The sequence below is a fragment of the Bombus impatiens genome, unplaced genomic scaffold, assembly GCF_000188095.3.
Source record: "Bombus impatiens unplaced genomic scaffold, BIMP_2.2 scf_0765, whole genome shotgun sequence".
NCBI classification, from domain to species: Eukaryota; Metazoa; Arthropoda; class Insecta; order Hymenoptera; family Apidae; genus Bombus; species Bombus impatiens.
In genome coordinates, this window is record NT_177184.1 from 756,352 (window position 1) to 777,839 (window position 21,488).

Here is a 21,488-nt window from a genome sequence, read left to right on the forward strand (position 1 = left end):
TTTTATTTCACGGTTTCAACGAAGCAATTATTCGAAAACATTTTATTATATAATTTATTATTGTACGTACTATCGATATTATTAGAGGGGAAAAATCTCACTGAAGTACATGATACATTACGTGACAAGTATAGATGCGTTCGATATTTTTAAAAAATCAATTTCTCTGCAAATGACCCCTTTGATAAAAAATTTCTGTTGCATTTTCGATTAATTTTTTTGAAGAGACTAATTTTGTTCTGTCATAGCTCACGTTCCAATTAATGTTCGCTGCGTTATTACACAGTAAAATTGCATTCCTCTTTTATGGAGAACAGCTTAGATTTCATTTCATCGTATACACATTTCCTCTTCGTGTAAATATGTTTTACTACACGTCTCGATATCTCCTTGATGTTTCATTCATGAGATTTTAATTTTATTTCTGTTGCTTTTATTACTATCCTCTTTTCTAATTTGCTACCTGTAAACCATTTTCTACCTGCTCGTAGAATTGGTATAAGTCAGTTTTTCAGTCAGTTTGGTATAAGTCATTTCAGACAAAACATTTGTTATTTCTTACAACTTTAACGTCTTTACATTATAATGAAATTTACATAATGTTTTCAGTAGACGAAAATCTTTTAAATATCGTAATTTTATTTCTTCAGATAAAAAACTGAACCTTCGCGTCATAGATTCTCAACCTGTGACGTTCCAAACTTGAGGAAATAACAAAATGTTTTCTGGGAGATCGTCGTAGTTATTTTATTATCGACTTGTCCCGGAAATTCCGGAAACATAAAATTATTTATCGCACTTTTATTAAGATACTGGTATTCTATGACGAAAACATCTCCTACTTTTAGCTAAAAAGGAAAAATTCAGAATTGATTAGTTAAAAGGGTTTCGTTTTCCAACTAGATAAAGAATATTGAATGTCAGCTAGGATATTCAATTCCGTTCATTTTATATATCGAATATGACACACGCTTACTATCATTTATTCTACTTTTTATAAAATCCTCCAGTGGGAAAAAAATTGGATAGTCTAAAGCTACTTGAAGGAATCTATTATTGAAGATGACAAAGAATTTCTCAAAAAGAAGCTCGTGCAAGCTATTCTATAGGCAGCAGAGTATCATCAAAGAAAGTAGCAGATATTATTCAACATTGTGCCTCAATTTTTCTTAAATTTCCAACAATCCGACAGTTGTAATTAGTTTTATAGAAAGCTTCGTTAAGACGACTTCCAGCAGCCTTTCATCGTAATATTCCACCAATGGTTCTAATCAATACGCAACATTATAGATGAATTTAAGATTCTCAACATCGTATTGACAATAATATATTGATCGTCTAGCCACGATAATGTTGAAAACCTCAAATATTGACAATAATATCGTCAATAATATTGATCGTCTGAACGCTCCTTCTATTAAAAGCGTCTTTTTAGCAGAGTACGGTCATACGTTATTTTGCAGGGAAATGGAGTTGTAGTTTGAAAAAGGTTGAGAAACACTGGCATACGTGGACAACAATGCATATCTGGACTAGCGGACTTCTTAATTAACGTTGACCGGCACATGAACGCACGGCACACCTGACTTTGATGGACAGGCGAGCATGCAGGACGCCGACAGCATTAGCAGGAGATGCCCTCGAAATTTCGCGATTCTTCTGCAGCGGACAGCATATTTGCCCACTTATTTAAATTTCAGACAAAGACACCCGTAAAGACGAATGGATGAAGTGTAGCCGAGCGAGATAATTAGAAAACGGAACATTTTTTTCTCCTTCAACTTTTAATAATTCGTACACGAAGAAATTTAAAGCCGTGAAACAAAGTAAAGCAGGATGTGCAGTGTGAGGAAACAGTACGCGTAGAGTTACGTACTTACATAATTTTCCAGCTAGATTAAATCTCGTATACATATACGTTTATTTGAAATATGTTCATCTAGAAGAATTTTAACTAATACCAAAAAAATATCCTTATTAAATCAACAAATTTTTAATTTAAAATTACAAAGTATCAATTGAGCCTGTCATAGGGTTAACGAATTATTATTAATATTTTTATCCGTAGTATTTCCTCCCAGTTTTCCCTCGCAATTTCAAATAATTCTATCTTCTTTCGATAGGTGAATTTATTCGCGTAATATTTTAGATTCCACCATAAATGCGCATTCGAATGTAGATTTGCGAATTAAAGTTAATTTTTATTTAGTCTGAAACTTCTACGTGTCTAGAACACAAATTTTGTTGCCTTGTTTCAAACGAAACGTCCATCCATCCATCCATCTAAAAAACGTAATAGATTTCTGTCGAAAAAGTACCGATATACCAAATTATTCATAATTCAGTTATGCTTAATAATCAGAATTATCTAATCACGTTCTTACAACAGGGATCGTTTTTAAGAATAAGGAAAGGACAATGAAAATGGAATATGAAAGAAAAAGAAAATGATTAACGTACTGTCTAAAACGGGAGCTCCGTGGCTGCTTCTGGAATCTCAAGTGATGGGATCAAAGAGACTTAAAGGACAAGCCTTGTTAGCAGTTACCCAAAGTTTGTCAGAAGGGTGGACGTTTTCTGTATTGGAAAAACTATGAAGCAGAGCACCTTTTAACGATGCAGAGCGAAATTGATTTTAAAGTTTCAACTAAACGATAATTCTCAGACTTGCCGCAATGAAACGCCTCTGAAACTTAATATTTGCTATATGCTGTTTGTAAATGTTATTCCCTTATATTTTACGTACATTCGGAATGTTCCACGTAATTTTGAACTTGAAAGTTTAAAGAGTAAGGTGCAGGAAGCGATTGTAAAATTGTAAAATATTTAAAGTACCTGCATATATTCGCAATTCTGTAATTCTTTTAAAATGCACGACAATTAATTTCTTAACGCGTTGTTATATAAATAGAAAGTATAAATTCGTGAACATCATTGACAAGACAGTAGCTCATTTTGTCTACATATACATTTTATCTATTTTCAATCACGCAAAGAATTGCAATTTGTTTCGATTCATAGTTTCACGAGTTTCATAGTCTTTTATGCTGTATAGTAAGAATTTCGTGTTTACCGTGGTTTGTTTTAAAATACCAGAGCAAATATCATTTTTTATTCTCCAGTTACACTTCGCTTCTTCTAAGAAACTGTATGCTTTCCATTTTAATCTAAAAATATTGATTATACGTATTCCTCCTATGGGATACTCTTAAGATGCGACAAAATTCCTTTTCTATCGAAATTGACTGAAATTATGGTAAGTGGCAACGTAGGAAAAGAAATTTAATAAAAGTCCTATTTAGGAAAATGAGAGTATAGCGATCTTCTCTCGGCATATATGATACCGTGATCTTCGCCTCTCAACGAACCGAATGAGATGAAAAATAACGAAAAAAGAAGGAAACGCTACTGTATTTCTCTTCTAAAGCGTTTCTCGCCTCATCTGACTTATTAAAAGAAAATATGAAACACACGTGCTAGTTTATTCCAACTTTTATACAGTTTAAAAATTTATTGTTCATATTTGCTACAATACCGAGACAAATATTTTATAAAATATTGATCCTTGATATCTTGAATATTACGTTCGATGTTAGTTAAATAACCGGTACCAAATATAGATTTTGTTTGGAAAATTCCAAAATTCAGGATATACTGAATAGATAGATAGTGATGGATGGTTTGAACAAATTAGGTATTCAAGCATGTAAGATATATGTATAAGCACGATCCATAAAGTAATCCTAAATGTTTATCTTTGATTTAGGGGTTCCAACATTTTCACATTGCATAATCTTTCTACGCGTTATAATAATTTTACAGAGGCAGATAGAAACAAGGAATTAACGCTTAATTATACCTACTACAGTACAGAAATCATAACGAATATTATACTTTGAGTATTTCATATGTTTTTTATACATATACATATACATATTTTTATACATATTCTCTACGCATTAAAATTGTACAGAAATGCGTAAAAATTCGTAATCTACTTATTAATTTTACTTTCTTCAATTTTGCTTTGCCATTGTTCTTGCAAAACGATTTTTAACGTAACCTTGAACTTATCGAACAATTTCAAAACCAACTATTTTCACAGTTTTCAATTCTCCTTTCGTCGATACAATCCTAGCTCTATGACGGTAACATTATTGACATTTCCTTTACGTGGATTATTTGCATTTCGACAGATGCCTTTCCTTTGCTCCACTGCCAGCCGAAATCAATAGACGTGTCGATAGATGAAACAAGTGAAAAATGAAACGGCAGTCTGGCCGAATTTTCGTTCACTAGCCACGTTAATGAAACCCATTCAAACTGTATCGTTCAAATATACAATCTGTTTAATGATGCGGTTCTAACTAATTGTTATTACTCTCAATTAAACTACAATTTGATCGTACGAAAGACAGGAAACAAAATCACTCAGCGACACAAAACTCTCACTCTCGACACCACCCGAGGAACTAAACTCTTTCACACAACATGCAGCAATCCCAACACATTTTCCTCTTCTTCATTTTACACCCTTTTTCACTCAGTCCAGGCAAACTACGCAGATATTCCCAGGACACATCTATGTACGTACCATCGTGTCCACTCAAAAGCTTGGGCTGCCATGTACTCTTCTTTCACACTTTGCTTTCAAGCGTTTCAGAGCAAAGCACGACCGCTCGAAATTCAGTTACTCGCCATAAACATTCACACGAAATTCCTTTTTCCACGGTGATGTGACAATCAGGATGAAGTTCCCCGATATGATTGTTCTTATTCAGAGTGTACGGCTATGTAGAGGGCTGCAAAATCTGCATTCTCTGTTTTTAGATCACAGGCCACATAGTCAGAGCCGCCGTACAACAAGTCTTAACTCACGTTCATACATATTTCTTATACGATTATTATCGGCGATTATTAACCGCGTCTTCGAATATCAGAATGTTAAGGAACGTTCTTGCGGTGTGCAAAAGTTTCTCGTGGCAGTCGGTGGTCACCTGTCTGTTTGTATAGTTCACGATCTACTGAAATTCCTGGGAAATTCAGCGTGAAGGATATCCGAAGGAACGGTTCGATTAATTTTGTCGTTTCTTCTTTAAAAGCTACCGTAGATGTTGGAAGAATTTTTATTTCGCATCGAAGAATATTCGATCTTTGAACGAGTTCCTCAGCGTCAGTTCTCGAAATGATTAAATGCCTTGCAATTCGATCAGATCGTTCGATCGACAAGCTCTCTTCAACTTTCGAATGCTAGAAAATTGTGAAATTATTTTTCGACCAGTTCTTGGACTATGCGGTGGAAAATGCGTACGCAGAATGAAAATAACGTAATTGCAACTCGAGGATATTATTAAGCGAGAAGATAGCATAATGGAATGAAATGGAATTGAGAGTATTATATGCCGCTATAACTGATACCAAGTTGCATGCAATCGATGATGATGCGACGTGTCTCTGCAACGCGGAACCGAGAATTATTGATTCAAATTCATAAATCATATACCATACATAGATTACCATTTAATAGTCTGCCGTTGAGTTGCTAGTAATTTATTCTGGTTGTCGATGTGCATGTTGTGTGTATGTTGAGAGTTGATAAAAGCAAGAATAAACAATTATCAAATAATCGAATCTGTGAGGGGTATTATTAAAGGAAAAATTACATGGCAAATATATTCACGAGACTACACTATTTTCACGAGACATCTTATTTTGTAGTTATGGTAGAATACTTCTATATACAAAACACAATGCTTTATTATTGAAATACATTTCGCATTTACTTTTTATTATTTTGCTGTAACTCTCCAAATATGTCCTACTTTAATGTTTTAATAAATAATGTATGGTACAATCTTTAATTTACACTTTTTAACGTGAAACGTTTTGTCCCGACGTTTTATTACGATATTTTGTAGTAGTAGTAAAGTAGCAGAGATTGGATGCATTCTTATTTTATAAAACGTATCTCACTTGAAAAAATTAACGAAAAGAGATTATTCAAAATGTGACAAGACAGCGGAACTGTACATGTAATTCGTTGAAAGAGAGATCGTATGATTTATGAAAGAAAATATTTTATCTAATAATTTACACGTTACAATGTATAATTTGTACAATTTTATTTAATATAATTTTATTTTAAGCGAGCATTATCCAAGCGAGAACTCGCATGCCCTTCGGATATCTCTCATATCACGGAAACCGTGTGACGTTAAAGAAGTGTCCACTGCGTCAACGTTTCGTTGGCGACTGCAGATTTAACATCGAAATAACTACTAAATTAGTTCGTAATTTTTATATGTTTTCTCTTTGATTATTTCATTATCGATTTTTAACGACATTAATTTCACAAGTTTGAAGTGTTATAACATAAATATAATAAATAATAGCAATGTATTAATTAACGAATAACTTACAGAGGGTGGAAAATTGTATCGATCAGTGTACTCAAAACTGCAACAATTCTATTTTTTTTCTTTTTTTTTAATAGAATTGCTTTTATCTCTGATAGTTTCCAAAATATTCTAAGAAAATATATTTTCTGTCTCTTTGCGGGCTTTCATTCTCTAAATTTTTGCAAACATTCCCTAAGCCAGTTCCTCTAAATATAGAAAATTATCGATAAAAAAAGTTATGTACAAAGTTTCGTGAAAATTCGCGCGTCATACTTAGGTAATGTTTCTTGTCGCTGTACCATCCTGAATGAGAGTGTGGGTTATCAGTCAGTTGGTAATTTATGATAGGTAATTTCCCGTGATTAACAGTACCTTAGCAATGTGCATCTACATCAATCAAGGGGCCACGTGTTGAGGTGGTCGAATCTACGAGCGAGATTACAACACAGCAACTGGTATTGAACAGGCGACGACGAGGCTGTAATTATTAATATTCGTGTTCCTTCGAAGTGAAAACCTAATATCATGCCATTTTCCGATACGCGGAGTTCTCAATAATGACAGGTATTCGTGCGCGTATTAGAAAGTTTCCTAATTACGGGTTAATTCTGGCTCTGGTCGACTCTCTGAAAATTCACGGTTGACTTTCTCGATCAGTTTGTACCTTCAAAGATCTCATACGCACAACAAAGCATTATGCATGCCATGCACGCTAAGTCTCGCCATGCATTCTCTGAATCGCTCTTGCTTCTTGTAACTAGCGTTCCAACATAAATATTCGTTTGGTTCTCAACCATTCGTTATCCACGCGAATTCTTAGTCCCACCATATGTTTGGATCATCTCGTTCCCCTTCAATTTAGCTACTGTCTTTTGCAAATGCGTCCACTTGTACAACTAACTGTGCAATCTTAGTGGTATTTAATACAATGTTTGTTAGGGTTACGAGGCTGTTGAACTTCGCTACATCTCATAACGCGGCGTTATGCTTGAAGCAGCAATCCCAAAATACTTGGCAAAACTGAGTTTACATAACTTTTAGAAGCTGACTGTTTCGAAAGTATCCGAGCGTTGCTTCCCGTCAACGCAGTCGAACTTGCAGGTCTTCTGCAGGGACCGGCTGTTCCTTGTAAATGTTACTAATTTAATCGAGGGAATGAACTGAACGAGTCTGAACGAAATAACCGAAAGAAAGAAAGAAATTTATCTTTTTTTTAATTCGACTTGAAATTTCTAATTAATCCTCTTCTGTTTCCAATCACGGATTAACCAATATCGAGATCTTGCGAACCTTTCCCAATACGTATGCGAATTATACAGAAACGAATAGCGTGTGATTAACAAAACAGAGAATCCAATTACCGTGAAATTGTTGTAATTATATATAGCAATAACGGATAGTCTCTGTCCGGAACAATTTTCTTTACCTGCTTGATCCTAAGAGTATTCGAAGTACCAATTTTTAATAATATATTCGTATTCTATCAAGTTTGAACAAGTTTAACCAAAATATTCTTTTCATTGCAGTTTCGTTCATTTTATTGCACGCGATGGAACCAGTCCATTGAGCAGATAACTGTGGCAAACAATATTAATTTTGTAACGAGAGTGAAAATGTAGAAGTTACGTATTACTGTGAATTTAGTAACAAACGCAATTCTAAACTCCTGAGGATCAAAGTATTATAAACCTGGAGACGCGTCGTAACAATTAACGGTCCCATTAAACGCCTGAACACCTGGGGTCTAACTGCTTTCAAACATCCTCATAGCTCGCAGGAACAACAACCCCACGAATTCTGCATTGTATATACTAGCTACTATCCCAGAATGACTCTACAAAGATACTACAACGAATGAGTACAGTTCTAGCATCTAGTCATTTTGTACTTGTGTCGCATCCTAATTCCTAAACCGAGTATTCCATAGTAGCCTATAAAACTCGAAGGACCAGAAAGACCAATTCGCCAATTTTGGATTTCGTAGAATCGCATTTTACTATTTATCAAATATTATATAATATTTATTTATTATGTATATAAGTCCAGCTTTTATCAAACCTTTGGATAGCAGTCTATGTACGAAAACGAAGTAAACAAATTTGTATGAGCGTGTTGCGTTAAATTGCGCAGAAATTAATTATTTAGAATGGAAGAAAGTAATTTTTCAATTTCACGTTACAGATACTAGGAAAGTATCGGAGCTGCAGCGTACAAGATGAGCGTGGGCAAGATTTTAACATGGATGTTATATTTTATCATAATAAGCGAGTGCCACATCCGAAAGGGACGCGACGAGGATGGTTCGAAGCTTATACGTATCAATGGTGATGTAATTCTCGGAGGAATCTTTCCTATGCACGAACAAGTATGTATAATTCTATTGTATTTTCTATAGATAACAAATGGTCTGAAATTGGCGTATGAATGTAAAATTCTACGGTATTCGAAGCTTCATTGTGTCACCAAATTTCATTACTAAGTTCGGTGAAAAGGAATTAAGCCACTTACCAACTTCGACTAACTTCAGAAATTGCGTAACAGTTTCACTTCCGAAACGAATATTTCGGAAATAAAGAGTATTATTAGCGAACTTTTGCAAGTTGCAAGTTATAAGATGGCAGTATTGATAAATTCTTTTGCGCAATAGAGTCATTAAAATGAACAAACCTTATAAATTTTTACGTTTTATCTATTTTACTTTAATTTGCATTGTCTATTCGCGTGTAAGATACCTTCGATACTTTGAATACACAGTGGTTGAAGTATTATACACACGAACTGCTAACTTTCTACTACGAAATAAAAATTTCCTCCCATCAAAGGGGATTATCTCTATTGGAAATTTAAACACCCTTGTTTTCATATTCCAATATCGAACTATATAGCTTCTACATTTTCATCGTTTGCATCGACGTACATAAATTATTAGTTTCAATATTTAAACATCCCATTTGAAAAATTCTTCATTCCATTAAAACAGAGAGAAGAATAAATGTGAAAATAGATCATACGTACATCGCTTCTCTGAATTTTCGTGTAAAACAGTTACGTATGTATGCTGAATGTATAGGTTCTTTTCTTATAAAATAATGTCCAAGCAAATTCTGTTACTATACTCACATATTGCATTCATTTTACTTTGTTCCATTAATTTAATTATATATATGTTGTTGTTGTATTATTAACACTAAAATAATACGGGTTTTGCCTTATTGTAGTGCTACGCAGGACACGTGAAAGCTTCGCCGCATTTACAATACACATTACTACATTATTAATTATCGAAATCAGCATTATCTCTGCAGAGGAAAATTGAGAATTTTTAGAAGAGAGTCGTGTCAAATGAAACACGAATGCTGAAAAGTTTCAGTGAACAGGAAACAGCGCACGATATTATTGAAAAGGAATATGTATTCCGCGAAACAAATTTTTTAACATTTTTTAAACTCAAAATGCATGGCGCTGAATATTAATAGAAGGAGAAAAGAAGTGCGAGGGATATTCATTTAGATGCTACGTTGTAAACGATCAACTTTTTCAACCGTTTCCTTTCATATTATTTTATGAATGAATTATTATATAATTCACAACATTCGTTTCTTATAAATTTCTGTAAAATTGTGACATCGGACGTAGAAGGTAATGGGTCGTGGTATTTTTGATCGAAAAATTGTCGAACTGCTAGAACTTGGCGAAGAAAAATCATACAATAATTCGCCTGGATACGTTTTAAAGGAGCAAGTATCTACTTTCACCTCCATAAGTTGATTTTCTTCGAAGATGCTTTCACGCTAGCAAGCGACACGAAAGTCAAGGTGGTTTTTCTCACGAAAATTTTACAGAGTCAAGCTACTCTGTAGAGCCAGGATATTCCTTTTCTCCACCCAAATCATTACGAACGTAAATGTCAAAGTCTGTTCTTTATAACGATCCGTCAGGAGCTAATTTAAAATTTGTTTCACCGTTTTATCGCTTCCAAAATTTATTCACGCGGATCGCATATTGTATGATTATTCTTCGCGAAGTCACAACGGCTAAAAAATTCAACAATATCTCGATAAAGATTTCGTGCTCTTTTAATTATCGCGTTATTTTAATTAATATTAATACACTCTCACACTATATCACGTAACAAAAGTTACTTTAATTACTCTACAATTGGCAAAAGGTATTAATTAACGAGACAAGGTAATGTGCTCTTTGCCATATAATGTTGATCGATGAAACGTTTTATTCCACGTGGTCCTTTTATGTAGTCGGAAATATTGGACTCTGTTTCTTTTTTCGCTTCTAACGTATCGGTAGAACTGGCATGTTTCAGAGAAGCTCCAGAGAGTTGAACGTGAAATGCATTTTTCTTCCCTAACTTAATCTTTAAGTGAATGCACCGAGTCACGAAATGTTACTGGTTGTTCCATTTTATACGATTCTTATTTGACGCTAATACGACAGATATTATTATAGCATTAGTAACTTAGGGCTTTCCTTTCATAGATAAATGTCATACAATGCCTACAATTCGTTGTCTTTTAATAATACATAGAGAAGAGTAATTTGACGAAATTGTCATATTAAAAAAAAACAAAAACGCTGGATCATCGTCGATCACCATACATTTTTATCGAAGTAATAGCTGAGATGTAACTTTTAAAACGATGTATGGTATTTGTTATGAAAAAAGGACGAATATATATATTTTTGTATTGTTACTTTATGTATACTATATAAAGTAGAAGCAACTGTTTATAATAACTACAATAACAATTTATTAATCGTTTAACAATTTAATTCACAAAATTCGTATTACTATAATCTAACAGAATAATTGAAAATGCGATGTTAAGCTTGTCTTCAATCTGCAATATGTTTATACGTATAATTCTCTGTCATCTTGACGGTGGCTTTTGAGTTCCATCTTCGTAAGGCGATTTTTACGGATCACGTGTTTTTCACAAATGTACAGAAATGCGCACGAACTTATGGACTGACCCAATATCAAGAGAAAGAAACATGTACGTACTTACTACATAAATCACGACAGGCGCGCATTTAAGTTTTCTTCGCGTACTAAAAATAGGTCAGATAGACGATTCGATCTTCTAGGGTCAGTTTTTCCTTGATAGACAAACGTATTTGTGCAAGAAAATGGAACTTATCGCAAGATAACAAACATCAGATCCCAAAGAGAAACTTCGTAACATTAGATGCGTTCAGAGTGACGTTTGAAAGAATTTCTTTTTCTATTTACAATCCATTTGTTGGAATAATTAATGAAATACTGTAAATGTTAAAAATTATGCGAAGATTCTGATAGTTTTGCAGTTTAAAAAAATTTTCAACAAATTTATTAACGCTATATGAACGCTGTAAATAACGAACTTTATATTGTACTTATGAAGAAACGTCTGTAAGATTAGCGAGATACGGAGTACATTTTATATTCTCTTTGATATCAAGTAACAAATTATTCCAACGTTATTATAACAGAAGAGAATATGCGACTGTAATTCTTCCACTTTGTAAGTATGAACGAGTTGTAACAGCTTTTGTGTTATCCAAAGTAACGAGGAAAACTGTCCAACTGTCTCGCTCAATGTTTTACGAAACTTTGCTAGCTTATAGGGTTCATCAAGCACATTCTCTTTTAGATGCAGCTAATTGTTTACGATGTACAATGTACACACACGTTAACAATTGGAATTACGCCGTGACATATATCCGGAGCTAGTAGCGTAGTACTCTGATTCAGGTTCTTACGTATCCTTAATCCGTAAGACAACAACCTGATCGAATGTGTCCTGAAAATGTCTGCGTAGTTTACTTGAATGGGATTAAAGGCAGAATGAAATAGAAACAGAAGAAGTGTGCAGGTGTTAGAGTATACGTGGTGCTCTAAGCTTTCCGAGGCCAAATTTTTTTTGGATATTCTATGAGTATAACTGAGACAAAAACATTATATAAATATAGATCGTTTGAAACTTCATTAAAAAGTTATGGTAAATTGGTATATTTCATTTCAAGATATGAATTTTAATACTTTATTAATTTTAATACTTTAAGTTCATTTTGATTCCAATTCATCTTAATGAATCAATTATCTCTTTGTATCAATTCACCACACGTATCCATATTCGTTTGATATATTCCTCTTTTTTTCTTTCTTCTTAACTTGCTTTCTTTCCCTGAAACCATAGGTTGAATTTTATAATTTTTAAGAAAGATTCGTTTCCCTTGATAACGTGTCACCAAAATTTATATTATTCTTTCTGTATTTCGTATTTTTATTATAACTACTTAATGAAGCTTTACATACTGGTAAAGTTTCCAAAACATGGAACACCTTGTATTATGTGGAAGATAGGTGCTCGAGTTGACTCGATTGCTGCATAAATGATACCAAGGGCGACAGTTTTCTGCCGAGTAATTTTAGTATTTTATTTTTCTTATTTTCCGTCTTGCCAGAGAAAGCACATACGATAAAATAAATACAATAAGAATCGCTCGAACATTTGCTTTATTTTACAGCGCCGATTCTCAAATCTATACTTTCGCATTTAAAGGGAACTGTGAATTTAAAGAGTGGAAAGTTTGTGAAGTTATGCCTACATAAAAGATCACTTAGGTATATTTAATAGGCGGATAAAAGAAGACACGCTTGGAAAAATCGCGTCAGATTTTAATATCTTCGCAGGAAGCTTTCCGAAGATAGTAAATCATCTGAAACGAAATGGAACTGCAGAAAACCGTCTAAGATCACGCCCACGGAGAATTATGGTGCGATAGGATCGCATGATACGAAAGCAAAGAGGTGGTAAAAAATTGTTTAATCTCTTGTACATAATTGAAACCTAAATTCCGTCTTTTTACCCAAGAGATATAAATTTGTACGCGAGTAAAAGAGATAGGATATCACCAGGCATGACAATGAGCACTAAAAAGACAGTCATTTACAGCAAACCAAGTGATTCTGAGAAGGACGATTAAACAGATTCAGCGACTAAAGATATTTAGAGTACACGGTAGGAATTAAACAAATCCAACAATTAGTTCTATATATCTTTCCACATAAGTGCATTTTGTACATTTTTGCTTCTTTAAATTTCTCGTAAATGTTTTCCACGGGAAAGAACAATTTTTCCAAAAATGTCATTCACACTCTTTTTATTCTACAAAATTCGTAAATTTTTAGCCAATGAAAAACACGGGCAGAGATTTTTAGATCATCGTGATTAGTGCAACCGTTAAACACTGAAGTGGATCTGTGCTAATACCTGGCTGCATTTCGTTAATTACGGCAGACGATTTACAATTTATAGAAGACATATTAACACGGGCAGAGATATGAAAAAATTACTACGAAAAAATGTACAACAGTCCGCTGAGAAAAAATAATGAACCACTGGGATCCATTTATTTTCTAACGAAACAATTATCTCACGCATAAACGTAAAATTACAAGGAAATTTTTCGACGGAAAGAATTATCGTCGCTGTAAGCACAAAATCCCGACTACAACTGGTTCGAGCATTTATAGCACTTGGATAAAAACATTGCCAAGCGCTGTAAAATCAATAAACCCTTGTTTACTAAAGAATACTATCAAACGAACCAGCCGAAATAAATAGACATGTAATTAATAAATTAGTAAAAAAATGTGCCGGGATAAATCTGGGAAAAAAACAAACAAATTCGAAGATTTCATAAGAATTTTTCAACTCGTTAATAATTCGCTACTTACATGCACAAAAATGCAACGGAATTATTTCCAACTCTATGATATGTTTTCACATGAGTGTACATTTTTTAAATCTATTTATGTAAGCGATGTATGACTTGTATATTTTTGATATACGGTAGCATACAATTCAATAAGCAGCTTTTGTTAAATTTATCTTTAAAAAGTAAGTGTAAGGGAACACGATTATCGAGTATATACTGGAAATCAATCATATTATTCATGGATTTTATTCATAATCATATTTTTATTCATAGGTGGCAGGTTCCATCGGTCAATCACCATGCGGAGCAGTGAAAGAAGAAAAAGGAATGCAACGTTTGGAGGCTATGTTGTACGTTCTCGATGAAATAAATTCAGACGATGAGTTATTGCCAAACACCACGTTAGGCGCGCTTATTCTCGACTCCTGCAGCAGTGATACATATGCACTTGATCAGAGTATGGAATTCGTCAGATCTTATATGAATCAAGTAAGTACATGTACAGTATTAAGACATTTTAAGCTCATAAATTTTACATTTGTAGGAGAGACGTATCTAATCTTTAGCACTGCAATACCATTACTTAACTTGACAACTCGTGCGTCGTCTTTCGCCTGATAGATATCGTTTAACATAACAAATTAGTAAGACACAGTTTTATTCGAAGATCTCTTCCTTTTACTCTTCTCTCTGTTAAAATAACTGTAATGTTCCTTACAAATCTTCTTCCTACACGATTGCATATTCCCTTTTGAGAAATCATTTTATGCGCGACTTTATCGCCAGATTTGTCTTCAGAATATGTGAATTCACCATTTTCATTCATATTTTCTACTTGTTGAAACCATGATTATGTCAGATAGATCTGAATTCTGTACGATGCAGTACCTCGAGTATTCTTCTGTAGGATTTACGATAGGAAATCTTTCCACTTCTAAGCAAATGTTTTAAAAAATATCTAATTGAAAGAATAAGAATACTAACGAATTACATATTTGTGCTTTGTCTGTACGCTTTCTTTTTAGTAAAAAAGTAAATTCTAAATAGATGCAACCAATTTATCCATAAAGCCAAGCTAAGGTACGAAAGATAGAAAAAATAAAATCATAGTTGTTCGATAAATATTTAAAATAATGTAAGTGTATGTAAAATATATGTTTAAATAATACAAAATAAGGTATCTTCTTAGATTACCTTATCAAGTTTAAGTATACCCTCAAGGCAGTAGATTAATCTTTACCCATCTAACACCAGAAATTAATAGACCAGATTTATCAATTTCGGTCCGTTTAACACTCGAAGCTCCATGTATAGTAAATTTTATAGGATACTACGTATTTAAAAATAATATTCATTTGCAATAGAATCAATCGATAGACTTGATTGAAAATTACTTAAATAAATTACCTCTTCTAACGAATTTTAATAAGTTATCGACTATCGATTGATGATAACGTAGTAGGAAGAAAACACATATTACAGGCTATTAATTTTTCTTAAAGAATTATTTCATATAATTACAACTGCTCTTACATATCAACTTACTTATCGTAACAAGTTACTATTATTACATGTATTTTTCAGTGAACTAAGCGATACATTAATTAATTTTCTGTCGTACGATGATTCAAACTGAATCATATTTCTGAATCGTATTTTTCTCAACTTTTATTTACATTTTCTTATTTTTAAACTAATACGATGACCATTGCAAAACTTTTCAACAGAGATGTACATGCATAGTACGAGTGATTTACATATCGGAAAATGCTTAAGTTACAACGAAACTTCGAAGAAGACTACATCTTTCTTTAATTTACTCTGCAAAACAACATGGAAAATGGTGGAGAACATTTTACGCGGTGTCATTTAGTATTCTTAGTGAAGTGGAAATGATTCGGAAGAGCATCTGCTACTCCCTGCTTTGGCGTTATATACCTAGATGCGACGATAGCACTGATGCAGATATAACCTTTGCAGAGACCACTATTTCTTTGGTATCTGACGCGAAGTAGAAAATTTAGAATCGATACTCTGTCATCTCCCGTCCGTTTCAAGCATGACGGACGCTGCTACTATGTATAAGTAGCATAAGTCTAGCATTGACCAGACTCGTAACCAACAACTCTTCGACGACAAACCGAGCTCCAATTATCTATCCCTCATTTTACATAAATTTCGTCCGGACATTTATATCTATGAATAAACGATCGATTATTATTTAGAACACGAGATAATAATTTTATGTTAAATAGAGATTGTCGATAAAGAAACTAGTAAACGAATCAATAACCATAGTGGATCAATTGAATGTTTCATAGCTGTGTATCTCTACCTTAGAAATAAGCTTTAAATTACTTGGGCGTCATATTTTCTGCTCCGGTTGCAACAACGATTAGTAATTAGACTTTATGAAAATTAAAAATTAAAATGAGAATTTCATTAAATTTACATTTACAAACGCAACGATACATGCCTTCTAGCGAATCGCACGTATGTATATTTAATATACTCCCAACATTCAGCTCCTCGTATAAAACTAGGTATGATAAAATTTTATTTCATACACGTATTTGCGATTTGTTTGTGCATGAAACATCACTGATTTTTCAATCACGCTGCGAACATTTTGTACGTGTTTTTCTCAAAATATCTCTATATCTGTTTTGAAAAATCTATGCAACTATGAAGCGAAACCTTGTTTGAAAATTATGCTTTTATTTTAGTGACTTAGTTAAGCAAAATAGATGGTTGTAGTATATTTCCACAATATTTTTCGGTAGAACAAGCAGAATGAATATAAAATTGTAAAAGAGAAATTAGTGGAAATAAAAGACGCAAAATGGCCAACTTGATTTAACAAAAATTCGAATGGATATTTTTATGCATACAAAATCAACATTCACGTTAACCAATGAAGTTCTTTTGTACAAAGTGCAATAGGCTACCGATTCTGATATACCACAACAGTTCATTAACGATAAACTACTCGATACAATCTGTTCGTTCAATGATTTCCATTTATACAATATATACATATACATGCGTATATATGCGATATCAGTTTTTAATTCAAAGCATCGATATAAGCAAATCTGATCGACGAGTAGAATAGACACAATACAAACACGCGTGATTTCTCTTTTATTCGTTTTCAGGATATATCGGAATACAAATGTGAAAATGACAAACCACCGATGTATGTGCCCCATAAACCTGTCACGGGTGTTATAGGAGCTTCGTTTAGCGTAGTCTCCATTATGGTAGCCAATATTCTGCGATTATTCAAGGTCAGTAGTTAAAAATCATTCTCATCGAAGTGAAAAATTCGTACGTTTACTATCGGTGTAGGAAAGATATGTTAAAATAGCGGACAGATTTTTCATCGTTTCACGTTACGACTTTTTATCCAGAAATATGTAAAATTCAAATGTTCAAAATCATTTATTGTCTCTCGATACCTGTTCCATCGACTGATCGAAGCTAAACGATTACGTGCAAGACTATAGTCAGATATTCAACTACATATATAGGCTTACAGAGAAATGTTCGAATAAATCAGTGAAATCCGTTTTGCATTTTTCCATTCGTTTTAATACCGTTCAACCCGTCCGCCCACATACTCCGCGTGCTTCTTCCACCTGCACGGTTTTGAACGCATTTACATCATATAAAATCATACATATCAAAAGATTCCAACTTCAAAGCTGCGTGAAAAAATGTTTCCAATGGAAATTTCAGAATCTTAAGGATGGACCCTCAGTTTGCAAACTGTTCAATCATTTCTCGACGTCCCTTGTTCCGAATATATCGCATGCTTTGATTTATCCCATGATACTGAAATTATCGGCGAAATAACTGTAAAGGGCGGATGTACGTGAAAAGATGGAACGTATGAAATCATCGTTATCCTGTGAAAAACAATTATAAGAGTGATTAATCAAGAGCGCAAGAATACAAGTTGCCGAAAGAAAAACGAACGAAATGAATTGGCAGGAACAAAAACGACACCGCTACTGTACTTCCTCATCCTGTAATTAAATATGGTGTCTCTGAGCGCTGGTACCACTGAGCTTTATAGCACCTCGGAGATCTTGAAAGAAATGATACGTATAAATCTTAGTCGAGGGCCAAGAGTATTTCGTTTCTGGCAATATTTTAATCCCAGCGATACTATGAAACACTGTCAGGGTATAAACAGTTAAAAATGTTCTGTACAAATAGCGTAACAATGTTGTAATCTTGAATTTTCGTCATTCGTAACGCATCACCGAACAGATTACTGTTTTCATTGGAAACTCGCAAACAAAATGCGCAGCTATAGAAAAAGTATCAAACACGCCGAGTTTTGTAGCGTAATTTGCCGAGCGTTAATTCAATTAAGCGTTGTTTGTCAGGCTAGATCGTTTAAATCCAGCGCGTTGTTCGCGGTTTTGTTTCTTGTTCTTCTATTTCGAGTGCTGACGCGAACCCAGTAAGTTAATTAATAGCTCTTGAAGCAATTCAGTGGAAAAAATTAGAAACTACTCGTTTCGAACTTTCTACCATTTCTTATCAACGTTGAAAACTGTTTAAAGTTCTTCTGTTCAAACTTCGAGAAAAGGATAATATATATTTTCTATGTCCTTTTAAAATTGCATATTCAATTTCATTTATGTGAAAGATCAAACTTTTCATATATCTCGATTATTCGCGTGTTCCATGTCAAAAGATATGGATTTTATTAACGTTTTAAATACCTCTATTACAAAACGTAGTAACACTCGTTCGTTAATATCGTAAAAAATTTGTTGAAACGTGGAAAGAAAGATGATTATTACACCGGTTTCAGATACCACAGATAAGCTACGCATCAACGAGCACAGAACTGTCGGATAAAAGTCGCTTCGAATATTTTAGTAGGGTAGTGCCGCCAGATAATTTTCAAGCTCAAGCCATGGTGGAAATCATTCATCAACTCGGTTGGAAATACGTATCTACGGTTGCAGTTGAAGGTGATTACGGAGAGAAGGTAATTAATACTTGTACATTCTTCATGCGTATCAACAATTCCATTTTTTTCTCTAATTATACTCATCTTCGCTTCTATTTCCTCCAGGATAATGACTTGGAATGATCCGTTATAAAAAGTACCGTAATGATATATCGTACATTTGTAATCGTTTATGCTTCTCGCCAGGATTAATATTTTATATTATATAAGGCGCGTTTTACATAAGGAATACAATTTTTTACGTTAATCAGTAGACGGTGAATATTTATGCAAATTTTTCCATGACATTATTGATCTTTACGTGTTTTTCACAAAGCAACACAATATCGTACAAATTTTACTTTAATTTTCCCAGGATATCATCCATTGTTTATGTCGTGACAGACTAATAGATCTAAATTTAAAGAAGCTTATGAATCTCTTTGAACGCATCTTAAATCCTTATCCTATCAATTTGAACTTTTTGACTTTCCTCGCTCACGATATAATATCTAGCTCTTATGGTCGATTATAAAAGTTTTAATTAATGCATTCTCAACAATAGACTTGTCAAAAGTTCGTGCCATAAATCTAACTACTTTAACAACATTTCTGACTAATAATAAAAAATCCCTTCGTAAAAACATTTTTCATATTGTTCCAACGTTTAATCGACCACCTCGATTAACTGTTACTCGTCCATTCCGTACAGGGTATTGCCAGTTTTACCTCATTGTCGACGGAGTATAGTATCTGCGTAGCAGTCAGCGAGAAGATTTTGAGAAATGCGAAAGCCGAAGATTTCGATAAAATCGTGGAAAGACTCGGTTCGAAACACAATGCCAGGGGTGTCGTTTTATTCGTCGATGAAGATAACATAAGGTAAAAATCGACTGCTTTTTGCTCTCCTTACTCCACTCAACCGTTTTTGCACGTCATTTCCAAGCAGGTCATTAATCATTTCTTTCAACGATATTACCTGGTCCAATATCAACCATATCTTTCATTAAAGATGTCAAGGGTTAATTCGATGCTGCTAACTGTGTAACATATATATGAAATAACTATATAAAATGTGTCGTCGTGTAACAAACATTTCAATTGTCTGCCAGTTTTCTCTATGTTAATTGATAAGAATTATTTGCTGTTTCTCATTCAAAAAGAAATTGTTTATTATTCGCAGGAAACTTCTACAGGCAGCTGTTAGAGCTAATCGTACAGGCCATTTCATGTGGATTGGTAGCGATTCGTGGGGTGCTAAAGTATATCCAGTGAGAGATCAAGAATTCGCGGCGGAGGGTGCAATCACAATTTTGCCTTATAGAACATCCCTTCAAGGTAAATTGATTACAAATACTTGGTCGAGTTTCGAGCGACGAATCTAAGAATCTCAACATTTTTGTTCCATTCGCCCTTCTGGACGATTGTGTTGTTTAAATTTTTACAAACTTTGTTCAATAATGGGGTTTTCCATATAATACTTTGAAAAAGTAAAGATTCGTCTGAGTAAAACGCGAGAAAACGAGGCTAAAAAATGATTGATAATTATCCAATTAGAAAGAAACTTCAGCTTGTTTGAAATTCTCCATGCTCTGAGCAAAATTGAAGTTTCTGGATAAGATAAAAAGATAAGAGAAAAAGGATTCGTAAGGTATCTTTGGGAGATAGTACAAGTATCTTCAATTGACTAATTGCAAAGCGAGACTTCTGCGATCAAAATCAATTGGGTTAATGAGTAGGATCAAAGAAAAATATCTTAGTTAAAGATATTAATTATTTATGTGAGATCCTGTTTGCTTTGTTAAACATGTGCGATGGAAACCTCATTTTTTCTCGGTAAATTTCAATATTAAACCTAACGCTAACATTTTAATAAGCTGTGTAATATAGCAAATTAAATCTCTGTTTTAAAGATATCGTAGATACATTCAATGCTTTAAAATAACTATTATTTTCAGATTTTGATGACTATTATTTAAGCCTTCGACCAAGAGTGGATAATGAATGTGATGGTCAGAGTGAAAGTAATGTGCCACACAAGAAACTGCCTGGAAAAATAGTAAATTGTCGAAATATTTGGTTTCGAGAATTTTGGTCTCAGCATCACAAATGCAGCTTCAATGCAAATTTGTCTGCTGGCATGACACCCTGTACTGGTAACGAGAAATTAATTGATTATGAGCAAGAAGGATTGGTGCCGTTTGTCGGTGAGAGATATCTCCATTATTTATATATGACTTCATGAAATTATTTAAGCAAGTCTGAAGGAGAGCATAGAAATTAAATTTCATCTATTAACAATTCCATTTAATTACGAAAGTATTCACAGGGAAAGTATAAGCAAAAGAATAATCTAAATAATAGAAGAACATAGGAAATAAAATGACATTTTTGTAATC

The 21,488-nt window shown here is 33.6% G+C and overlaps 1 protein-coding gene across 8 annotated transcripts in view; it reads left to right on the forward strand.

Moving 5' to 3' along the window:
• Positions 1-21,488, forward strand: part of LOC100741155 (metabotropic glutamate receptor 7-like) — a 42,061-nt gene that overhangs the window by 14,406 nt on the left and 6,167 nt on the right. For 5 of the 8 annotated variants that reach the window (XM_024370449.2, XM_033323042.1, XM_003492590.4 and 2 more), the window contains 7 exons: positions 8,580-8,763; positions 14,391-14,606; positions 17,276-17,407; positions 18,949-19,128; positions 19,802-19,971; positions 20,273-20,427; positions 21,048-21,296. In XM_024370449.2, coding sequence (XP_024226217.1) covers positions 8,614-8,763; positions 14,391-14,606; positions 17,276-17,407; positions 18,949-19,128; positions 19,802-19,971; positions 20,273-20,427; positions 21,048-21,296 — 1,252 coding nt within the window. In that variant the 5' untranslated portion in view covers positions 8,580-8,613. Of the gene's footprint in view, positions 1-7,693; positions 7,850-7,924; positions 8,257-8,579; positions 8,764-13,565; positions 14,300-14,390; positions 14,607-17,275; positions 17,408-18,948; positions 19,129-19,801; positions 19,972-20,272; positions 20,428-21,047; positions 21,297-21,488 lie in introns of those variants that run through there. The other 3 variants (XM_033323043.1, XM_033323044.1, XM_033323046.1) reach the window with 3 other exon arrangements.